Here is a 22091-nt window from a genome sequence, read left to right on the forward strand (position 1 = left end):
CATTTTTGCAGGCAGCTTCTTCAAATAGAATGCATTTTTGTATGTTATTTTTTACAAATATGTTGTTTTTTTATGCACACTTGACCCTACATATATGCATCTTTCATAAACATTGTTTGTGAATTCGAAAGGATGGCTGTGCTTGAGTTCTCATATTGTTTCAGAAAGTGCAAATTTCATAGGTACACATTTAAATGTGTCAGGAGCTGGCCACCACCCCTTCTCCTGAACCTTCCCAAGAACAGGAGGACAGTATAAATTTACATCAGTGGTCTGCAGAAGGGAATGGTTCAGAGGCTGCAGAGAGCAGAGCTGGGAAATATTGGAAGAGGAACAGCAGGAAGAAGCAGCAGCACCAGGGGAGAGACAGCTCACAGACTCAGTGTCCTTGGAAAGCATTCATAACCCCCCTTCTCCCAGGACCAGACAGGCATTGAGTGTAGTATAGCAGAGAGCTCAGTGGCAGAAGGCTCAGATTAGCCGACACAGGGCTGACGTAGAATAGGGGAGATGAAGGGGGGGACTACAGTTGGAGCAATGCCATTTCTAGATAGAGACCATATTCTTTTGTCTCTCGCTGTGATTATTGAATAAACTAATTGGTTCTTTTTTCATCTGCTTCTATGATGCCCCAGGGGAGGGTTCTGATTTCCCGAAGCCTGACAAAATGTGAACATAAGCAAACTTCCCTGTCATCTCTACCCACGGGTATTTACATTTGTGGGGCATTTCCTATCTTTCAATCCCATATTTGCATAGATTGGCTTAGTCAAGGAAACTTTGGCCTAGCTTTCACAAGAGGCTGTACCATGGATGGAAAGTCTGTAATTTAATAGAGGAGCACATGCATGCAGGTTCAGTTCCCTACATTTCCTTGTTGCTTTATCTATCTGTGTATGTATCTGTTTATCTATTCATATTCATATTCATTTATGCATTTTAATCTGCTCTTATGTAAGGCTGACTACAATATATGAGGATAAAATCAACAAAAGATCCATAAACATCATTAAAACAACAAATAAAACCAATATCAATCAATACTGACTAGTTAGAAGAGGGGGAATTCTGGTTTTTCTTTTTAAAAAGTATTCATGAAAGTTCATTGGCATTATACTGTGAATTTCTGCTAACAAAACAATTTTTGCAAAACAATCTCCCTTAATGAAATGCATTTTTTTGTAAACTCATTGCTTAACTCACTTGAGCTCAGTATATGCATTTTTTTGTACACAGTTATAGGCTGGGGAACTGTACTGTGAAATCCGAAGAAGTGCAAATTTCAAAGCAGGACTGTCTTTTGGTATATGTATTGTTTTGGAAAGTGCACAGTGGGTTGGTTTGCCTTTAAATGTGAACTAAATCCAATGTATCTTCCCACTCAGACCCCATGTTGTGGTGGAGGGCCACAGGTCCCCCATCTCTGCAGCAGAGGTTGATAACAGTCTAAGGATAGTTGGGCAAAGAAAATACAAATGACAGAGACTCACCACTGGAGTTCGGCCTTGAGTACTGAGGTAGTATAGGAGGCCCTTTGTATGGTAAATGGTGGGCTGGCATGCCTGGCTGGGATTCAGCCATCGCCTATTCAAGTCATCCGCGCTTAAGGAACATCGTTGGCTAGAATCAAAGAAGGAGAAGAAGAAATCTTAAGAATGAAAAAAGAAAAAGATTGAAAACCGCAACTCGGTAATCCTCACAAAAGGTGTTGAGAGCCAGGGCAGGCTTGGCTACTCACACTGTTCTTTATTCCTGCACACTTTCAATTTTGATGGAATTGAATGAAGTCAAATCTCCAGAGTTGTTTATTTTAGAAGCTTCATTTCTGTGCTGTATTCATTATCACTTCCTTTGCCTGCTGAGGCATGTACTGTTGGACTTAACAATATTAGGGGCAGTCTTATTTTTACAGCGAGAGCAATATATGTAATTCCAAAAAAAAGGGAAAGACTCTTTACTGTAAAATACTTTGCAAACATCCGTACCTAAGAGATGCTACACAGGAGTGTTGCTTTAAATAGCTCCCTGTTGGCTGTATAATGCGAGCGGGGCTCTATGATGACGCATTTCTCCCCAGGTACAACTTGACCAGGGATGAAAATTGGCCTCAGATATCCCGGCATATACACTAAACTTGCAGGTATCCAATGAAGCTGAATACTGGAAGCTTCAAGACAGATAAAAGAAAGTACTTCTTGACATAGCAAAACTATGAAACTGGCACCCACAGGAAGTAGTGGTGGCCACCAACTTGGGTGGCTTTACAAGAAGATTGGACCAATTCATGAAGGATAAGTCCAAGCAAAATCTTCAGCCTGGGGGCCATGTTCCCTGGTAGGCAACTTTCCAGAGGTCATGTACCAGTGGCAGAGAAGGTGTGATGTGTAAGTGGGGAGAGCATTGGAGGTGGTTCTTACCTTTGATCAGTAGCTGGTACATTCCAGACACACACACACCACACATCCCTCCATACTCCTTGCACACAAGCAATTGGCTTTATCATAGTTCAATGACAAAACCAACCAAGCAAAAGCACTCAAGGGAGGGTGTGGCCTATGAGAGGGGGTGTGGCCTGGGGAGCATTATGTCCTGAGTTCCAAAGGCCAACTAGGGAGGCTAGAGGGTAGCTTTTGGTCCTTGGCCTACAGCTCCCCACCGCTGCTTTCACTGCAGCATCCAGAGTGTGTGAACTGGGAGTCATTTGCATAGCAGCTTCTGTAAACCACTGCTGGATTATATAGCCTTTCTGTTGTGTACAGCCAGAAGGGGCTCTCCAGTTACTATATCCAAATCATTATCTAGTTTTGTAAAATATTAATGGTCTGTACTGAGCACAAAGTTACAGGCTTTTATAGATTGCCAGAAGTATTGAGGGTTTTATTTCTCATTCTGCATAAAGCAATTTATTACATACTTTGCCGTTTGCTTTGTTTTTATAATAATGCCTTAATTTAACACCTTTTTTTAAAAAGGAAAGGCAAATGTGCTTGAGGCTTTCATTATTATTATTTTTTTACAGCATCACAAGCTCCACTAGAGCATTATTCCCTTCTCTCGAATCTCCTTCTTGACCCTGCAATTTTAGTCATCTGCCCCCTTACAATGCATGCTGTAGATAGTAAAGCACTTGCAGTTTCTCATCCTCAGTGAATTGGAATCTGCTATTAATGAAAAACGGTACATTCTGTACAACTGGTGTTCATCTCATTCACACTGGCTGGAGCTGGTGGGAGGTGTAGTCCAAAACATCTGGGGGATTTGGGGAGATGCTCGAGGGCAGCAGAAGCTAATGTCATGCCCTGCAGATGTGACTGAATTCCAGCTCCAACCAGCCACAGCAACATAGACAATGATCAGGATTCAGGAACCCATGAACCGGCCTGATAACTGAGTCAGACCATTGGTCTGTCTAGATCAGGATCATTTGCACGGCCAGATGGAGTCCCCCAAACCCCGGGCAGCCCCTGAGGGAAATAATGACATGTGACAACGTTCTATGGGATTAAATTGGCCACAACTTTATTAATTTTCAGATGTAGGAAGACCTTGGCTCAGGCATTGGGCGTTTATCCTTCCCAGCCCCCCAGCCAGGGTTCTGGGTAACTTCAGGGTTATCCAGCATGAGTGGGGAGTGGGCTATCTCTGGAGAACATATGTTCAAGCAGATAGCCTGCCCCCCATGTTCGCCGCCGCTGGAGGGGGAGGGCAGTGACGACCTCTGGGCGTATGGTCAATGCCTCCCCCAGAGACCCCTTTAACGGGAACCCTGTTATCGCCACCGCGATGGGGGCGGGGATCACCGCCCCACACCTCCCCAACCTTGTAGATGACTAAAGGATTCTGCCCAAGGCCTGCAACCACCAAAGTTGTGACGAATTGCTACGGGAAAGGCGGAACCTGCCAATGCAGGGAAAGTCATTTCCGGCCCTTCAACAGCGACCTTGTCAAACAGCGCCTGCATGCCTGTGTGGCTGTGGAAAAAAGGTGGTTAAACCTGCAAAGTAAACGTCAATTGAGGGAGTGGAGGGTGGGGAAGCTCTGAATCCAACGGCCACTTCCCAGGTATGACTCAGGTTCTATTGTGTGTACTGTATAATCCCTCCTTCTACCTGGCCAATCCCCCCCCGGCAACACCTCCCCAGCCAGGATTGGGCGGCTGCTAGAGTAGGTGGAGTCCACAGGTATCCAACCTGGGAAGGCACTGCCAGGACCAACTGCCAGGAGCTGCACTGTGATCCAAGGGGGCTACTGGCGACCACGCAAAAGGCGCACCCCATTTGATGTGGGGGAACGCTCATTACAGTGATTGGCAGCAGCTTTCCAGGGCTCTAGACAGGGATTGTTCCTAGCCCTACTTGCATATCCGCCAAATGCCCCAGAAAAAAGGGACATTCCCATATTTCTTGTAAGACCGGAGTGGCCATTTTAGGTGTCCTACTCTCGCCCAGGAAAAAGTGCTTTTCATAGAATAGAATCATAGGATTTTAGAGTTGGAAGGGACTCTAAGGGTCTTCTAGTCTATCCTCCTGCAATGCAATAATCTCAACTAAAGCATCCATGTTTCGGGGGGTGAGAGGGTGGAACAGGTCTCATGACTCGCCTGGGAGCACGTCCTGGAAGATGCACATCCTGGGTTTTTTTTTTATCTGAAAAAGTTGGACAGTATGTACTTGGAGATGCCAAGGATTGGAACTGTGAACTTTTCCACGAAAGCAGATTCTCTACCAAGAAGCTAGAACTTCTTCATTCTTCATCCTCTTCCAGTGTGTTCCAACAACCAAGCAGAGTAAACAGGAAGCTTCCTGTGTTCCTATGAATTTGGTCCTGTTGTTGTTGTTGATGGTGATATTTCCCCACAAATAAACAGCTATATCTTTGTGGACTTATTGTCAAGGCTCAATTACTAGAGCCACACTGAGTTGAGGAAGATGTTGTCAATATGCATTCACGAGCTGCTGGAGATGGTGGAGATTGAACCTGGGACCTTTCGCATGCAGAGGAGATACTTTGCCACTGGGTAAAGGACCCCTGGATGGTTAAGTCCAATCAAACTTGACTATGGGGTGTGGCACTCATCTCGCTTCAGGCCAAGGGAACCAGCGTTTGTCCACAGACAGCTTTCTGGGTCCTGTGGCCAGCATGACTAAACCGCTTCTGGCACAACAGGACACCGTGACGGAAGCCAGAGTGCACAGAAATGCTTTTTACCTTCCCGCCACAGTGGTACCTATTTATCTACTTGCACAGGTGTGCTTTCGAACTGCTAGGTTGGCAGAAGCTGGGACAGAGCAAAGGGAGCTCACCCCGTCATCCAAACTTGAACTGCTGACCTTCTGATTGGCAAGTCCAAGAGGCTCAGTGTACCTCACCATCTCATGACCAAGGGGGCAGTGGCTTCATGGGCACCAGGTGAGAACCTTTACGAACCACACTGGTGATCTGGGTTAGAGTGTTGTGCTAGGGTTGGGGAGACCTGGGCTCTAGTCCCCAGTCAACCAAGAACCTCACTAGGTGCCTGGGCCAGTCACTGTCTCCTAGCCTACCCTAACTCCCAGGGTTGTTGTGGGGATTAAATTAGGAGGGGGAGAACTATAGATGCTCCCTTGAGCTCAGGTGGGATGTAAATGCCACAAATAAATAAATGAACCACTGCCTTGTGGTGATGGTGGGGGTTAAGTTCTCCTTGGGAATGTGATGTGTTTCTTTTAAGGTGGGGAGGAAGAATGATGGCTTCCTGCTCCTTTGTGCTTCTACTGAGAACACGACCCAGAGATTCCATAATGTGCCGACACAAAGCTCTCCTTCCCCTTGTTCCTTGGCAGGAGCCATTTAGCTGCACATTGCATTGATGCTGCCCCATGCTGCTCCAAAGGCATCCTGGTGTGTACTTGCATCTCTTTCCCTTCTATAGATATTCTTGCCCAGTGCCGCCACTGCCGCCGCTTTCCTCACTCTTATTAGGATGCGCAGTGAATTGCAAAGCGGCTCTCCAGCTATCAAACACAATATGTCCCTTTAGATTTTTATAGCTGGCTGTGCCCCAGGTGCTATTATTATCGGTCCTAACATCACTCACTCCATATGATGGGCCCTGTCTTTCTAGTTATCTGTAATGGGCAGAAGATTTTGGAATCAGTTTTATCTCCCTGCTGCAGCGACATTTTCTCCCTAAGAAGTGACTCGTGACTCCCTCCTGCTCTCTTTGTCTCTCTCATTCTCCAGTGTTTCATTCTCTTCCCTTTTGTATTATGCCTACTGTGGTTTTTGGTCTCCTTATCGGTGTCTGCATCTGAATTTGTCTTTGTTTCCCTCCCTCCCTCTCTCTATTTGTCTTTCCCTTTCTCACTTAGTGTTTCTTTTGCTGAATCCTTCTCTCTCTCTCTCTCTTTTTTTAAACAAATCTTTTCCTTAACCTGTAGCCAGTACAAATGTCAATCCTATATACCAGTCCTCACCAACCTGGTGCCCTCTAGATGAGCCACATTCACAACTTACATTTAAAGCACTGTGATACCACTTTAAACACAGCCACGGCTTCCGCCAGAGAATCCTGGGAAGTGTAGTTTGTTAAGGGTGCTGAGAATTGTTAGGAGAGCTCAACTCCGCTCACAAAGCTACAGTTCCCAGAGCAGCTTAATAATCTATCCCTCTGCACGGGAAACTCTGGGACTCAGCATGAGTAGGGGGTATCCCAGGGGCGGAGCAAGGGGGCGGGGGGCGGTCTGCCCCAGGTACCGCCCTGGGGGGTGACACTCGTGGTGAGGCCCTGCCCCCGCGATCGGAAAGCCTGGCCGGCCGCCAGCACATTCTTTCCCTTTTTTTAAAAAAAGGGGCTTTTTCCAGTGCTCGGCTGCCACTGCACAGAGCCGAGGGGCAGGCCAGCAAGGAGGGGGGTCACGCAATGCCCCTCCTCGCTGGCCGGCCCCTCTGCTCCATGCCCGGCAGCCAAGCACTAAAAAAGCCCTTTTAAAAAAACAGGAAAGGAAAGCAGCTGCTTGCTTGCTCGGCTGGCGGCTGCTTTCCTTTCCTGTTTGTTTGTTTTTTAAGGGCTTTTTAGTGCTCGGCTGCCTCGGCGTGGAGCCAAGGGACGGACCAGCGAGGAGGGGCGTCACGCTTGTCGCTGGCCAGATGCACTACGCATGCCCGGAAATTCCTGGCATGTGCAGTGCATCCGACGCGTCATGACGTCACAACGCTGGGGTATCCTAAGAACTTTCAGCATCCTTAACAAACTACAGCTCCTGTTTAAAGTGGTATCATAGGCCACATTCACACCATACATTTAAAGCACTGGATAGCTTCCGATATTCATATGCTCTCAGGACAGTTTACACCAGGGGTGGCCATAATTGCACTCTCCAGATGCCTGATAGGAGCTGTAGTCCAACAAGACCTGCAGTGTACCGCAACAGCAACCCCTAGCAAAGACCAGAGGGTGGTAGCGGGGTGGCGCTGTGGTCTAAACCACTGAGCTGCTTGGGCTTGTTGATTGGAAGGTCGGCAGTTCAAATCCCCAGAACAGGGTGAGCTCCCGTTGCTCTGTCCCAGCTTCTGCCAACCTAGCAGTTCTAAACCACACCATGCAAGTAGATAAATAGGTACCGCTGCGGCGGGAGGGTAAATGGCGTTTCCATGCGCTCTGGTTTCCCTCATGGTGTTCCATTGCACCAGAAGTGGTTTAGTCATGCTGGGCACATGACCCAGAAAGCTCTCTGTGGACAAACGCCAACTCCCTCGGCCTGAACCAAGATAATTTTTATTAATTGCTCTACACATTTTGAAAACACTTAAACAGTTTAAAAAATGAGATCACAAGTAGAGTTCAGGGGAAGGCTTGTCTGAACAGGTATCTCTTCAGGAGCTGGTGTGATGTCACAACAGGGATGGGCCCTCTCATATTTCAGCAGGGAGGGCATTCCACAGCTCCTAAGAAAAATCTTATGTTGCCACAAGCCAATAACCATCAGGCCATGGCAAAATTAACCAGGTCCCATCAGCTGATCACAGTGCCCTTCACAGGAAGTGAAGTAGAATACTTATTTTCAGGTAACCTGGTGTGGAGATTTAGGGTTTTGTATGTATGTACTTTGGCCACCTCATAAGAAGAGAAGACTCCCTGGAAAAGACCCTGATGTTGGGAAAGATGGAGGGCACAAGGAGAAGGGGACGACAGAGGATGAGATGGTTGGACAGTGTTCTCGAAGTGACTAGCAAGAGTTTGGCCAAACTGCGGGAGGCAGTGGAGTATAGGGGTGCCTGGTGTTCTCTGGTCCATGGGGTCACGAAGACTCGGACACAACTGAATGACTGAACAACAACAACAACAACATGTAGCAGGCAGTGCAGATCCCTCAGCACTAGTGTTATATGTGTCTGATGAAAATATGAACAGAGCGCCCCCCCCCCAGCTTTAAAAGGGCTATATTTAACTTGCTAAGGGGCCTATAATCAGGGTACAAACTTGGAAGTTAATGTGGTGAGCTTCCTCCATATTTGAAGGAGAACGGGAAGTTTATTAGGTTACCCCCATGACAGTAATTGTCACAGGGAAGCTGATCAATTGTGCCATTCCCTTTGAACAGATCTTTGTGCCTTCCACACATAAAAATCCAGGGAGGATACATAAATGTGAATTATTTTATGCTTAACATGATTTAATGCAGAAATATTTTTTCAATCTGCAAACAGCAGAGAACACTGTGATTAGGCAGTTGGGTGTGTTCTGGGAGGCTAAAGAGCAGGCTGGGAAATGAATCAACGTTTTTCAAAAGCATGGAGAAAAATAGGAGAGGTACAGATGGAAAGGATCCCTTTTGTCATTCTCTCCCTGAAAATGTGGTTACATGAGACAAGATGTAAGATATAGTGTCTCCTGAGCTTGTTTTGTAGATTAAACAGATTAAATTAGTGAAGGATTACTGGTGAGAGCACGTTTAACAGCTGATATTGAAAGTTACTATCTCATTTACCTCTTATTTGGAAAAAGGTGTCTTTGTGTGATATTTAAAAAACACATCCAAAGCAGTATATGTACAAAAATACCAAGTTTAAAATAGATAAAACATTGGTACAAAACAACTGCAGCAAAATTAATAAATCAACTCCAGGTGTGGGGGGGGGGGGTATCTTGAACTGCCTATAAAAAGACAGTGAAGGGCATGTAGGCCTCACAAAGGAAGATCTTCCAAAGTACTAGGGCCACAGCAGAAAAGACCCTGCTTCTCATGAAAGTTTATCTAGGATTTATATGGGATGGAATTTGAAGCAGGACCTCACTAGCAGATCTTAACCGCAGATAGGGATGGGCAGATCAGTCTTCCAGTTTTGCACCTGTTCATTCATTCGTCAGTTCCACCCTGTTTTCACAGCATTCTGCTTTAAAAAAAAAAAAACACTTTTGGAAATCCACATTTTAATGCATTGTACCACAAAATACACATTTTGGTATGCATTTTAGCATAAAATGCATTTTCACTTGCAATTTTGTATGCTTTCCGAGGTAAGCTGAGAACTCCTGAATAACAAAGGTTAACTGTGTTCTGATCCAGGATGTGTGAATTCCATTCAAAATGCAAACTGGAATAAATCTTCCAGCATCTTTTATACACAAGATGTTCCCTTAGATGGTCTGTCTATAAGCCTTTGGGTGGGGGACTATTGTGTGTGGGGGGGTTCCTCTTCTTTTTAAGCTATTTTGGTTCTAATGTGTTATTTTGACTGGGCACTCCAAAGAAATATATAAAGTTGCCCTTTCTCCTGATAATAAGCTGCAGCTTTCATTTATCAAAGAGCAAGTTCTCCCCTCTCAGCAGGAATGCCATTTAGGAAGGGCTGTGTCTCTTGTCCTTTGGATTCCCGCCCCCACCGCCCCTTAAGAGCTTATTTCTGGCTCACTCATGGGTTCTTCATATGGACTGACTGGTCTTATACATAATTCAACAGGCCTATGGATTACAAATGTCAAATGTACAGATGCTTTAAAAAAAGTGATTGTCTCATCTTCTCTGTAGTGATTGTGTAGAGTGCTCCAAAGGAAAAAGGAGAAACATTAAAAATGCACATAAAACATACTGGTTTGGGGCAATTTAAGACCACTGAGCCTAGAGCTTGCTGATCGGAAGGTCAACGGTTTGAATCCCTGTGACGGGGTGAGCTCCCGTTGCTCGGTCCCAGCTCCTGCCAACCTAGCAGTTCGAAAGCACGTCAAAGTGCAAGTAGATAAATAGGTACCACTCCGGCAGGAAGGTAAACAGCGTTTCCGTGCACTGCTCTGGTTTTGCCAGAAGCGGCTTAGTCATGCTGGCCACATGACCCAAAAGCTGTCTGTGGACCAACGTCATTCCCTTAGCCAGTAAAACGAGATGAGCACCGCAACCCCAGAGTTGTTCGCGACTGGACTTAACTGTCAGGGGTCCTTTCCTTTTTTTAAAACCACAAAGTATCACTAGACCTCTTAAGAAGAGGCTGTTGGATCAAGCCAATGGCCCATCCAGTCCTGTATCTGTTGCTCAAAGTGGCCAATCAGATGCCTGTGAGAAGACATCAAGCAGGACCTGAGCACAAGAGCACTCTCCCAACCTGTAGTTTCCAGCAACTGGCATTCTGAAGCTCTACACCCTGCAATCATGGACGCAGAGCATGTTCCCACATGTGGTTCCTCCTGCCTGTCCTCTTGTTCTCTTCAGATCTCCTCCCACAGCCGGACCTGAAACTGCATCCTTTTCTCCTTCACCTTGACTGGAAGCCATAAAACAAACCTTTAAATGTTTTGTGAGTTGTTTTTCGACCTTAAGCCCAATTCCATTGTATCTTGGGGTAGTAAAATTTCCCCTAAACACACCAAGGTTGTGGCCTTAGAAGGAATCTGCTATCCTATATTAGTTTACATTTTTTATAAAAAGAGAGAGAAAGAAAGAAAGAAACTCAGAAGGTGTGTTGCATCCCAATAAGTGGGCATGGATTGAGCCAAAAGCAGGGAGGATACTGGAGTAGAAATAAATAAATAAATAGCTTGCTTGGGACATTCTTTTGCTGTTTCCATGAACAAAACTCTGCATGGAAACTTAAATATTCATCCCCAATTCAGTTTTTTCTCAGAATTTCTCCCCTGGTGCTTTATATATACAGAAAAAGGAAATGGTAAATGGTAAGTAGCTGAAATTTGAGGACACTGTTTTAACTATTGAACAGGTGACAACATCCTAAGATAGGGTTGAGGAACTGGTGGCCTTCCAAATGTTGTTGAATTCCAGCTCCCTTCATCCTTGACCATTGGCCATCCTTGTTGGGGCTTATGGGAACTGGAGTCCAGCAATTTCTGGAGGGCCACAAGCAGGGGCATACCCAGGATCAAAACTAGGGGGGGGGCAAGCCATGGTCGTTCAGGTTGTGACATTTCAGCACGGAAAGGTGAATGAAACCAAAATTTTAGGAAAATTACCGGGTATATATAATTATAGCAGTGCTTTATTACGGTAGTTATTACAATATTTGCTTGAATTTTTATTTTTATTTTTATTCTAGTTACATGTCTTATACCGGGGTGGCCAACTCCCAAGAGACTGTGATCTACTTTCAGAATTAAAATCTGGCAGTGATCTACCCCCGTTTTTGGGAGTTCAGCTCAAAGTTGTTGACCTTTTTGGGGATGAGGAATGCCCCGTTTTTTAGGGGTTCGGTTCGTTTTTAGTTGTTGAGCTTTTTTTAGGGACTAGACCTTCTGAAATAATTGATTTAAGAGCTAACTCAGCAAGACAGAAGACTGCCTGCTTTGTATAGTGTGACAAACCTTGAGGTACAAAACACCCAGACAAGGAAAACCAACTCAGCTAACTAGTTTACACAGATCTGAGGAGACAGTTGATGCGTGCTAGGCCTTCGATTTCACATATGGCGCTCAAACAACTGTACCCACACCACACTACCTCCAATGTAAACCAAAAAGCTAAAAGCAAATGCAGTAGCAAACCTCAGAACTGAACTTAAAACAAAATCTGTATTCCCCTGCAACTGCACAGGCAAACCACCTAGAAATCAAACCTTGCTGCAAAACAATGCCACCCCCAATGGAGGCTGGAACCTGCCCCACAAAAGGAACCTGGGACAAGCTGAAGCACCAATGGCTCAATTACCCTCTTTGATAACATAAAATGCACAATGATTATTTAAAAAAATATTTATTCCTTTTAATTCATTTTCTAAGCAGTAGAAACTTTAGCAAGAGCATACTAAATCCTGAATTATTTGATTACTGACCACATTATATAAATAGCAAACAAAAACAGCTTCAAAAAACAGAACCCCCCCCCCAAACAGAAAGCCCCAAATGGCTGAAAAACTCAGTTTCCCAGGATCCTCAGCCCTCGCAAAGGAACTACTCACCATGCAAGGGAGCTCAGTTTCCAAAGCTCCCTTGCAACGATCAGCCGGTGTAACACACACACACACACATAGTGTCGGCGCAAGAGCTCAATTGTTATTGAGATTTTTTTTGTGGCGGGGAGAAAGACCAGTAGTTGAGCTTTTTTAGGAGGAGAGCTTTTTTTCCCTTTTAGGCTGCCAATAACCATTTAATTTAATTTAATTTAATTTGCTTCTGGGGGGGCAGCTGCTCCCCTGCCCCCCCCCCGGTACGCCCATGGACAAGTTCCTCACCACAAGTCCTAGAAGGACTATCTGCTTCTGTGCAAAATCTGTAATAAAAATTGCACTATGCTGTAATTGCAAACCCAAGGCCTGAAAAAGTCATTTACACTGAAGTTGGCTGGGGAAACCCAGCCAGATGGGTGGGCTATAAATAAATTATTATGATTATTGGTAAGAACATAAGAGCTGGACTAGATCAGACCAAGGGTCCATCTCATCCTGTTCTCCCCAGTGGCCAAAAAGAAGTCCAAAAGTGTGGTGGAAATGCAATAGCCCTCCTTGATTAATTCTCCCAACAGCCATCAATATGCAAATATATTTAAATACAACCAACTGATAGATTAAAAGGTAGGCCAAAAGACAATATGTTATTCAGCCAACAGCCCTGGCAAAATGCAGTACAGCTTTTTAGCGACTATAACGAGAGATCACCATATATATATATCTGCAATATTATTATTAGTATACGCCGGGTTAGCCTAGTGTAAAGCTGCAGAACATCTCCTGAGCCTTTTGTCCTTTCCTCCTGGAAGTCATCAGTTCTGCACCTGGGGCAGCCAAAGGGCTTTCATCAGCATGACACTCAAAGGACTCTTCACCCTGATCATCTCGAGGAGACAGAGATAGGTGATGTTGTCGCTTTGCCAAGGGATTACAACACTTCAGACCATTGCAAGCACACATAACAAAACACAGCTGGAAAGCCACAGGGCATGAGCAGGTGTTTTTCATGAAGGAATCCCTTCTGCTCTGCTTAGTTGCACACCTCCTTTGTCTATGAAATCCCACCACCCCAGCACTAGAAGAAGCTAACAAGACTTGGGGGCTGGGGCAGACCTCTCGACTCCACACATAATCATGGGAATAACAAAATAAGGCACCAGCTGGCTGGTCAATGCAGCATTTCTAATAGAGCAAAAAGGCACGTTTCCGCACACAGTCAAGATGCAAGAGGGCTTTAAGAGGAAGAGGCCAGGCCAGGTCAAAAGGATTCTGCCAAGATGACTCACATAGCTCTACTCCCAATTCAAGATTAATGGTCTGCTTGCAATCCGGAGCCTAGTCAAATGTTCCAAAGGCACAGTCCTCAGAATCCCCAGGGAGGACCAAGTGTTTCCATTCTTTCCCCTGTCAGCTGTAAAGCTAGGAAGGAGGATTCAAACCTAGCCTCCTCACTTGCAACACTTCACAGATGAAAATAAGGTGCCGCTTTTACTTCTTATCGTTAGGTCAAGGTCACCATTGTGTACATCCCCCATAACACATGCCCAAATACTCCTCCGTTTGCTGTATGCTGGGTGATGTCCAACTGTGGGAGTCTACTTGGGCAACAGCTATTCTGCTAGCAGGAATCCCATTCTCAGCATAGAATCTAATGGGTGTCTTGCAATTGCAAAAGGGGTTGTCCTATCCCTGGCACAATTGCGACTTCTATACCTGGTAGGAGTTAAGCACTGCGCGCTACCTCTAACACCACTGCTTGTGCAACCACTTGTGCAACAATGTAATCTCCTCTTGCACTAACATTGCATTGGATCTTGTTTTCTCTGTTTACTCAAAGGGTGGGCTGAAATTTCTCAGAACAGAATTTCCTTGACTAACGTTTAGACAGTCTTCTTCTTTTTTCTTGCTCCACCCAAATGCCCTCCTCGTAAATTTTGGGCGCAACTCTGCATCCAGTTTTAATATTGCTTAATATTATTTTAATATTGTTGAAGTCAGATGGACCCTCCCCCTCCCAGTTCTCCTCTCTTAGCTCATGCCTTCCTTCATCTGCTAATATGAACTTAACAACTGAGTTTCATTCAACGTTAAATGAGCCAGAATATTGCTGAAGAGAATTTTCTGAGGGAAAACAGCTGGAGAATTTCATCTATCTCCACCACACCACACTACCCCAGCAAGAATATTTAGCAAAATGTCCCTTTCAACCCTCACAAATGGTGAGCCATTTTCGCTCAACTCTAATTTTCTTATTGTGCAGTCATCTAAACTCATTAGGTATCTGAAATGGGGTTTGCTTGTACAGGGCATGTTTCACTTACATCAAAAATTGTGCTATGTCCTACCCTGAGGTCTGCTGACAAAGGGTGGGATATACCTCATTTAATTATATCAATAACATTTCCTCTTTAAGAAACAATTCAGTGTAATATTAGTGTTTGTTTTTATTTACCCCACCTTTCCTCCAAGGAGCTCAAGATGACATATACACCTGTCCCCTCCCCCACCCCTATTTTAATCCCTCAACAACCCCATAAGGTAGGTTAGGCCAAGAGACAATGACCGGCCCAAGGTCACCCAGTGAGCTTCATGGCTGAGCGGGAATTTGAGCCATGATCTCCTATGTCCAGCACTCTAACCACTACCCCACTGCATCTTAGTTCGCTCTTGACTCCTTGGGGATCCTGCAAGTGCACTTGCAAAAAAATAAATGCACTAAAGTAATAATAATAAAAATCCACCTCCTCCTGTCCACAAAAAAAAATCAGAGTTTAATTTATAGTGCTCCAGAATTGGGGTTGAGGCACTGCTTGACAGAACTGACTTTCTTGCCCCTGTCAGCCTCCTTTCCTAAGTCTCGTGGGGCTAGCAATTTTACACAGTGCTGACCATTGGACAAAGAGGCCTCTGCCTCTTTCAGACAGAGCTCCCCCCCTTCCTCCCTCCTCATCTATATTTCAACCAGCACACAAACGCATCAGAACTCATCTTGCCAAGTGACATTTGGCTGCCAACCAGCTTAATGATGCCGCTGAAGGTCTCCTTCCTGCTTACGGAGGGGAGACGTTGCACCAGTGGGGAGGGGGGGCAGCGTCTTCCCCATTCCAGCTCCCACTAATGAAGGCTCGGTGCATAATGCTTCCTCTCGGGCAAACGCTCTTCTGAAGCATCACTTTGTCAGCTCCCCCTTGCCTCTCGGTAGCTTGAACACACTGCCACTAATTAGCGTAATGAGGTTTCGGTGTTTCACCTTCTACGTCTGACTGAGTTTTGTCATGCAGGATGATCCTTTCTTCTTAAGATAAATGATGCAGAGTCCAGGCCCCCTTTTACTCAGTGCATGTCTCGCTGCGGCTCCTCCGCGGTATTTACTGTAACAGGTCCGGTCCTGAAACCGAACGGTGGATCTGCACGTGAGCCTATCCTACAAAGGTTTGTGGAGGGGAGGGATCGTGCATCGGGGTGGAGCCATTTCACATCTTTCCAGCTGAATTATGCCCAAAGATGGAAAGAAGGAGAGGCTCCAATGAAGGAAGAACGGCATCTGAAAATGATGGAGTATGCGGAACCGGCAAGATTAGCAGCGAAGGCTGGAGACCAAAATGAAGAAAAATTCCTTTAGGACTGGAAACCTTTTATTGAGTATTTAAAGAACTACTGGAGTGAGATGAAAACATGAGCAGGACTTGAAATATAAGCAACAGTGCTAATTATTAAGATCAATGGGCTAAAATGGATGTGTTGAATAGTATATGTGAAATATGCAGCATTCAAGGTAAATATGGAAACCATGGAAGGGGAGGACGGGAAGTCAATCGATAAAGTAATTTATGGTCTATGTTTTTTAAATGAAAAATCAACAGATAAGTGGAGGGTTTTTTTAATAAAAAAAAAGAATTACGTGATCATAAGGACAGAAGAAGAGCCTGTTGGATCAGGCCAATGGCCCATCTAGTCCAGCATCCTTTTCTCACAGTGGCCAACCAGATGGGAACCAGATGTGGCCAACCAGATGTGGGAAGCCTGAAGGCAGGACCTGAGCACAAGATCAGTCAGCCTACCTGCAATTCCCGGCAAGTGGCATTCAGAACCATTGCTGCCTCCAGCTGTGAAGACAGAGCATATCCTTCAGGGGTAGGAGCCCAACTGATAGCTTGTTGAGAGATTCAAACATGAGACATCACATGTGAGATTTCAAACCAGCAGAGGAATAGAACCTCCAGGGGCGACAGTATTTTGAGTCCAGTGTGGGTATCCTACCATCTGCTGAAAAATTGGAACTCGGAGAGTTCCTCTTCTGTTCTTCCCATATCGGCACCATACCTCCTCCTCTTCCAAACCGAGGACTCTTGACTCACAACATTTCATGCAGAGGTAAGTGGTAGGAGTGTGCAACACATTTTGAGAAGTGCACACTGAGGAATGGAAGGTGAGCCTCCAGTGCTTGCACACACGACACATTTTCCACCTTCCATGGAAAATGCCTGAATAAATAATGGACCTATTAAGTTATCCAGCTTGATACCAGAGTACTGAAAGGTGACTTGCTTCTTCCCAACAAGGCATTCGCAGGGTTTGGACATGATTTACAGCAGAGATGGCCACCAGCTGCCATGCAAGAGGAGACACTGCACTTTCCCTGTAAGTAAATTATAGCTCTGTCAAGGCAGCATTAGCTGAAATATGCTGAGTGAACAAGGAAGGGTGCTGTTTGCTAGCTCAGCTTCCTTCGCCAGGCAAGCAAAGTGTAAGCAAAAGAGAATCAGCAACTCAGTGATCTTCTGCAGCCATAAGGGCTGTATCTCAGCAGTTGAGCTTTTGCTGTGCATGCAGAAGGTCCCAGGTTCGATCCCTGGCATCTCCAGGTAAGGCTGGAAGAGACTGCTTGAAAGCCCAGAGAGCTGCTGCCGGTCAGTGTAGACAATACTGAGCTAGATGGACCAATGATTTGACTTATGTTGGGCCTCCTTTGTTGGGCTTATGTCAGTGGGAGTTCAATCCAACATGTTACAATGATGCCATTCTACAGTAGCATGTACAGCAGGGGTAGTCAACCTTTTTATACCTACTGCCCACTAATGCATCTTTCTTGATGGTAAAATTTCCTTACCGTCCACCAGTGCTCGATGGAAGGAGGATTCAGCTTGTGCCATAGAACCCCCCACCACCCACCTAGAATCCTGAAATGCCCACTAGTGGGCGGTAGGGACCAGGTTGACAACCCTTGATGTACAGTTATCTGTGTATAGCACTTCACGACATACACTGCAATCCTATGCAAGTCTCCCCAGAACTAAATCCCACTCCCCAATAAGTATAGGATTGCAATTGGAATTCTAGATGACAGGGGTGGGGAACTGGATCCAGCCAGTAGGCCAGGTCCTTATCTTTGCCACCCCCGGCAGGGCCACCCACCTGTCCATCACCTGGCATCACAGTGACAGATAAGTGAGTCATTTTGCTCACATGGTTTTAGATCAAAGGTGCAACCCTGCATTTTGTAAGCAGAGCCCCAAGCACAGCACTTTGCCAGCACCGGTGACCAGCCGACTGTTGGCGCTTGCAAATCCTAGGGCACAGGGCTTTGCGAGTGCCATGAATCAGCTGGCGAGCAGGGCTTGAAAACTGACTTTTGGCCCAGCCATGGTTTTACCTGCCCCACCACTGATGTGAAGTACAGTGGTGCCCCGCTAGACGAAAAGAATTCGTTCTACGAATTTTTTCGTCTAGCAGTTTTTTCGTCTAGCGAAGCGGCAATGACAGCCGCGCTCCGCTAAATGGAAAAAAAAGACAAAAAAAATTTGTCTTGCGAAGCAGCCCCATTGACTTTTTTGTCTTGCGGGGCAGCTTCCGCTAGACGAATGCCGTTCGTCTAGCGAGTTTTTCATCTAGCGAGGCATTCGTCTAGTGGGGCACCACTGTATTATAGGGCAGATGGATGTGGCTTGGCTGAAACTGTCTCACAGGCCAAATGCAGAGGCCTGCCAAGATTGATTTGGCCCATGGTCTGAAGCTTCACCACTACTGCTATCTATACACATGTACTGAAAGGAAGCCACATTGAACATAGTGGGATTTACATGTGAGAAGACAGGCATCAGTTTGTGGTTTTACCTTTAATCTACAAAGCCAGAAAACAATGAGCTTCGCATAACCAGAAAAAAGCAGGCAGAATACAACTGTCCGCAAGCGATATGTTAAAATTATCTGTGATGCTGATCTTATACATGCTAGGCCTGAGGTCTAGCCTGAGGTCACATTCCACCTTGCACTTTCCTCTGGACCTTCCTCAAATGCTGGTTTAAGTGTTTTCTAAACCTTGCCTTCTGGGGTTAACCTGTGGCCTGAGGCTGTGGCCCTGAGGCTGACCAATTGCACAAGAGGCACCATCGAGGAAACATTTGCTGTTCCAAATTTTCAGTCACCAGAGAACGCAAGTTCAGTTTAGTAAAATGGTAACGTAGGCTTGTATGCATACCCTCCAAGTGCCTCAATTTTCCAGGGACAGTCCTGGAATTACAAAAGCCACCCTGGCTTCTGATTTAATCCCAGAATGTAGCCTATTTCCCTTTGCCAGTGCTGCCGCCACTGAGCTCAGGAAGGAGGATTTGTTGGTGCTTGACCCAAGTGACACAGGTGGCGAGGGAGCATCCTGTTGCCTCTCCATGGCCAGTGGCCACTGCTGCTGCTGGCCTCCTCCCTTAGGTAGCTTGTAGCAGCTGCTGGAGAGCGGGTGAGGAAGAGGAGGGGCTGCCACCACCAAGGCCCAGCCAAGCATGACGCACTGGTTCTGAGGGGGAGGCAGAGGGCAGGGCTGCCCTGGGTAGGAAGGAATGGGAAGCAGAGCAGAGCACAAGGAGCTTTGATTTAAATAATAATATTTATGCCTCCACACCTAATCTTTCCCCTTTCTAAAACTGATTTATTAGTGTGTGTGTTTTATTTTTGTAAATGTACCAAAGAATAAAATAAAACCGAGATTAAGGGATTTTCTCAGGACCATGGAGGGTGTGTGTGATGTGTCGCATTGGTGCAGTGATGGTGGCATTCAGTGATGGAGTTTCATGCTCCAGCACCAGGGGGGAGGGGGCTGGTGCGTGTCCCGTGGCATAGTGTGCCACCCACAGGGGGTGGGACACGCATCCTGGGGGCGTGGCACCCAGCGCAGGTGGGGGGCAGCCACGATGGCACCCCACCGGAATAGCGCTGCCAGGGGCAGTGCACTCCCCCCGCACTCCTCTTCCTCCGCCAGTGGTGGCACTTGCCCTTCTTCTGATAGGAAATGCTCAGTGGGTGGAGGGCACAAAGGGGGGGGGTGTTCCCAGGAAGGTCAGTTGGTGGGAGTAAAAAATGGTTCTATTTTCATCTGAGGAATATTGGGGGTATGTTTATGCAAAAATGTAACACAATGCCACACACAAAACGCTTCCCTACAAAACAAATAAAAAAGGGATGAGCCCACACCCTTGTCACACCCCAAAGGTCAACCCAAAGAGATAACCCCTTTGGTATCTCCCCTTTGGAGTCACCGCTGGCAGAGCCACCCACCACCCCAGCAGGCTTTGCCTATGTCTTCCTCAGCGCCAATAAATACAAGGTATGTTGTTTTGTGGGACGCGGGTGGCGCTGTGGGTTAAACCACAGAGCCTAGGACTTGCTGATCAGAAGGTTGGCAGTTCGAATCCCCGCAACAGGGTGAGCTCCCGTTGATCAGTCCCTGCTCCTGCCAACCTAGCAGTTCGAAAGCACGTCAAAGTGCAAGTACATAAATAGTCACCGCTCTGGCGGGAAGGTAAATGGAGTTTCCTTGCTCTGGTTTGCCAGAATCAGCTTAGTCATGCTGGCCACATGACCCAGAAGCTGTACACCTGCTCCCTCTGCCAGTAAAGCGAGATGAGCGCCGCAACCCCAGAGTCACCCGTGACTGGACCTAATGGTCAGGTGTCCCTTGATCTTTATTTTTATGTTGTTTTGTGGACTGTGCAAGGCAGCTACTACCACTCAGGCAAATGGCATATAGCCTCAGTGGGTCCTAGACCTGGTGTCTCCCCAAAACAGCAGCTTCTTGGAGATGGCTGCTTCCAAAAGGCGGCTGATATTAAACTATTTATGTCTCCCCACTCTCCCTATCTCAGCTAGCTGCCTGCCTCCCATTCACCTCCTTCTGCTGCTGTTATGTATACCACCTTGAGCTCCTTCAATGAAAGGTGGGATATAAATATAAATTAAAGCACCAGGAACACAAATGTCCAACCCAGAGCTCCATTGATGGATTTAAGCATCCTGTGTTGAGCTGTAGCTTGTTTGTCTCCGTTGCCGTTTCCTTACCAGGAATACGATCCTGGAAAAGACTGTCCCTAAGCATCTGACCGCACAGGGAAGCATGGAGCATGAAACACCAGGTGATTTATACAGACAAGGTAAGAAGATGTAACTTGGGAGAAGGGAAACTCAGGAGGCAGAACAGGCAGCAACTGGCAGATTCCCTAAGCTGTTTATTTCTTTGTTCCCTTCCTCATCATATGCACCAACATGCACCATACACTCCTTGAATGCTAATTTCCTGGTTTGGAGGGGGAAAGTGGGCAGGGAAGGGAGGAAGTAAGAAAACAAAAGAAATAAGAGTACAAATTCCACATACATAACTGTTGCTCATCCAAGCAGGTTTTTTCTGGGCGCTTCTCAGTAGTAAAGTTAAACGAAGCATTCAATGCACATTTATTAAACTAAAGTATCCATGGGAGAAACCTCAATGGGGCATGCAGCATTCTCCGCAGAACATTTGTAAAATAAATAAATAAGCAGACAGGAAAGTTGTTTTAACCCCGAATCTAAAAATTGCCGACTTTAGATTTAAAAATAAATAAATCACGGCGCCTGCCTGTGTTGCTCCCTACGGTACGGCCAGAGTAGGCAGAACTTGGGGGAATCTGATTAATCAGTGGTGGAGTCAGAACAGGGGTGATAAGGGGTGGAGCCTTAAAGGAATGTATATTGTGACAATCTTGATCTGCTTTTGTCAGATGACAGCACTGGCTACCTAAGGGTTGGAGATAAATTAGCTTCCACTTTCCAGGGACATTGGTCAATCTAGCTCATATTGTCTACACCAGGGATGGGGAACTGGTGGCTCTCCAAATGATGCAGAGCACCACCTCCCATTGTTCTTGATCTTTGTCCATGTTTGCTTGGGCTGATGGGAAATGGAATCCAAAAACATTTGGAGAGCTGCATGTTCCCTAACCCTGGTCTCCACTGACATCTCTCCAGGGTTCCAGACAGGAGTCTTTCTCAATCTTATCTTGATATAGAGCAGTGTTTCCCAAACTTGGGTCTTCAGCGGTTTTTTTGGAATGCAACTCCCATCATCCCTAGCTAGCAGGAGCAGTGGTCAGGGATGATGGGAATTGTAGTCCAAAAACAGCTGAAGACCCAAGTTTGGGAAACACCAATATAGACCCTGGGCCCAAAGTGGTAGAGCAAAACTCATGCTCTACTATTGAACAATGACCCTTCTTTTAGTAAGCCAACTCAAATAAGGGACCAGCCGCTTCACAGATCACACAACAGCTATCCTGAGTATGCCTACAAAATCTACAGTGAGCAAGGGTGGCAGCCAGTCCTAGGTCTTCACCAGTAAACCTGTCGGATGCATGCATTTTCAAACACACATTTGCCACATATCGCATTTTACACCCTTTGGCAAATTTCCTCTCCCCGGT

At 46.0% G+C, this 22091-nt stretch overlaps 1 protein-coding gene across 1 annotated transcript in view; it reads right to left on the minus strand.

Moving 5' to 3' along the window:
- Positions 1 to 22091, minus strand: part of LOC117056939 (cytosolic carboxypeptidase 4-like) — a 211096-nt gene that overhangs the window by 15743 nt on the left and 173262 nt on the right. Inside the window, exon 19 of the mRNA XM_033167644.1 lies at positions 1491 to 1620. Coding sequence (XP_033023535.1) covers positions 1491 to 1620 — 130 coding nt within the window. The remainder of the gene's footprint in view (positions 1 to 1490; positions 1621 to 22091) is intronic.

This window comes from Lacerta agilis, chromosome 13 (genome assembly GCF_009819535.1).
Source record: "Lacerta agilis isolate rLacAgi1 chromosome 13, rLacAgi1.pri, whole genome shotgun sequence".
In the NCBI taxonomy this organism is placed as follows: Eukaryota; Metazoa; Chordata; class Lepidosauria; order Squamata; family Lacertidae; genus Lacerta; species Lacerta agilis.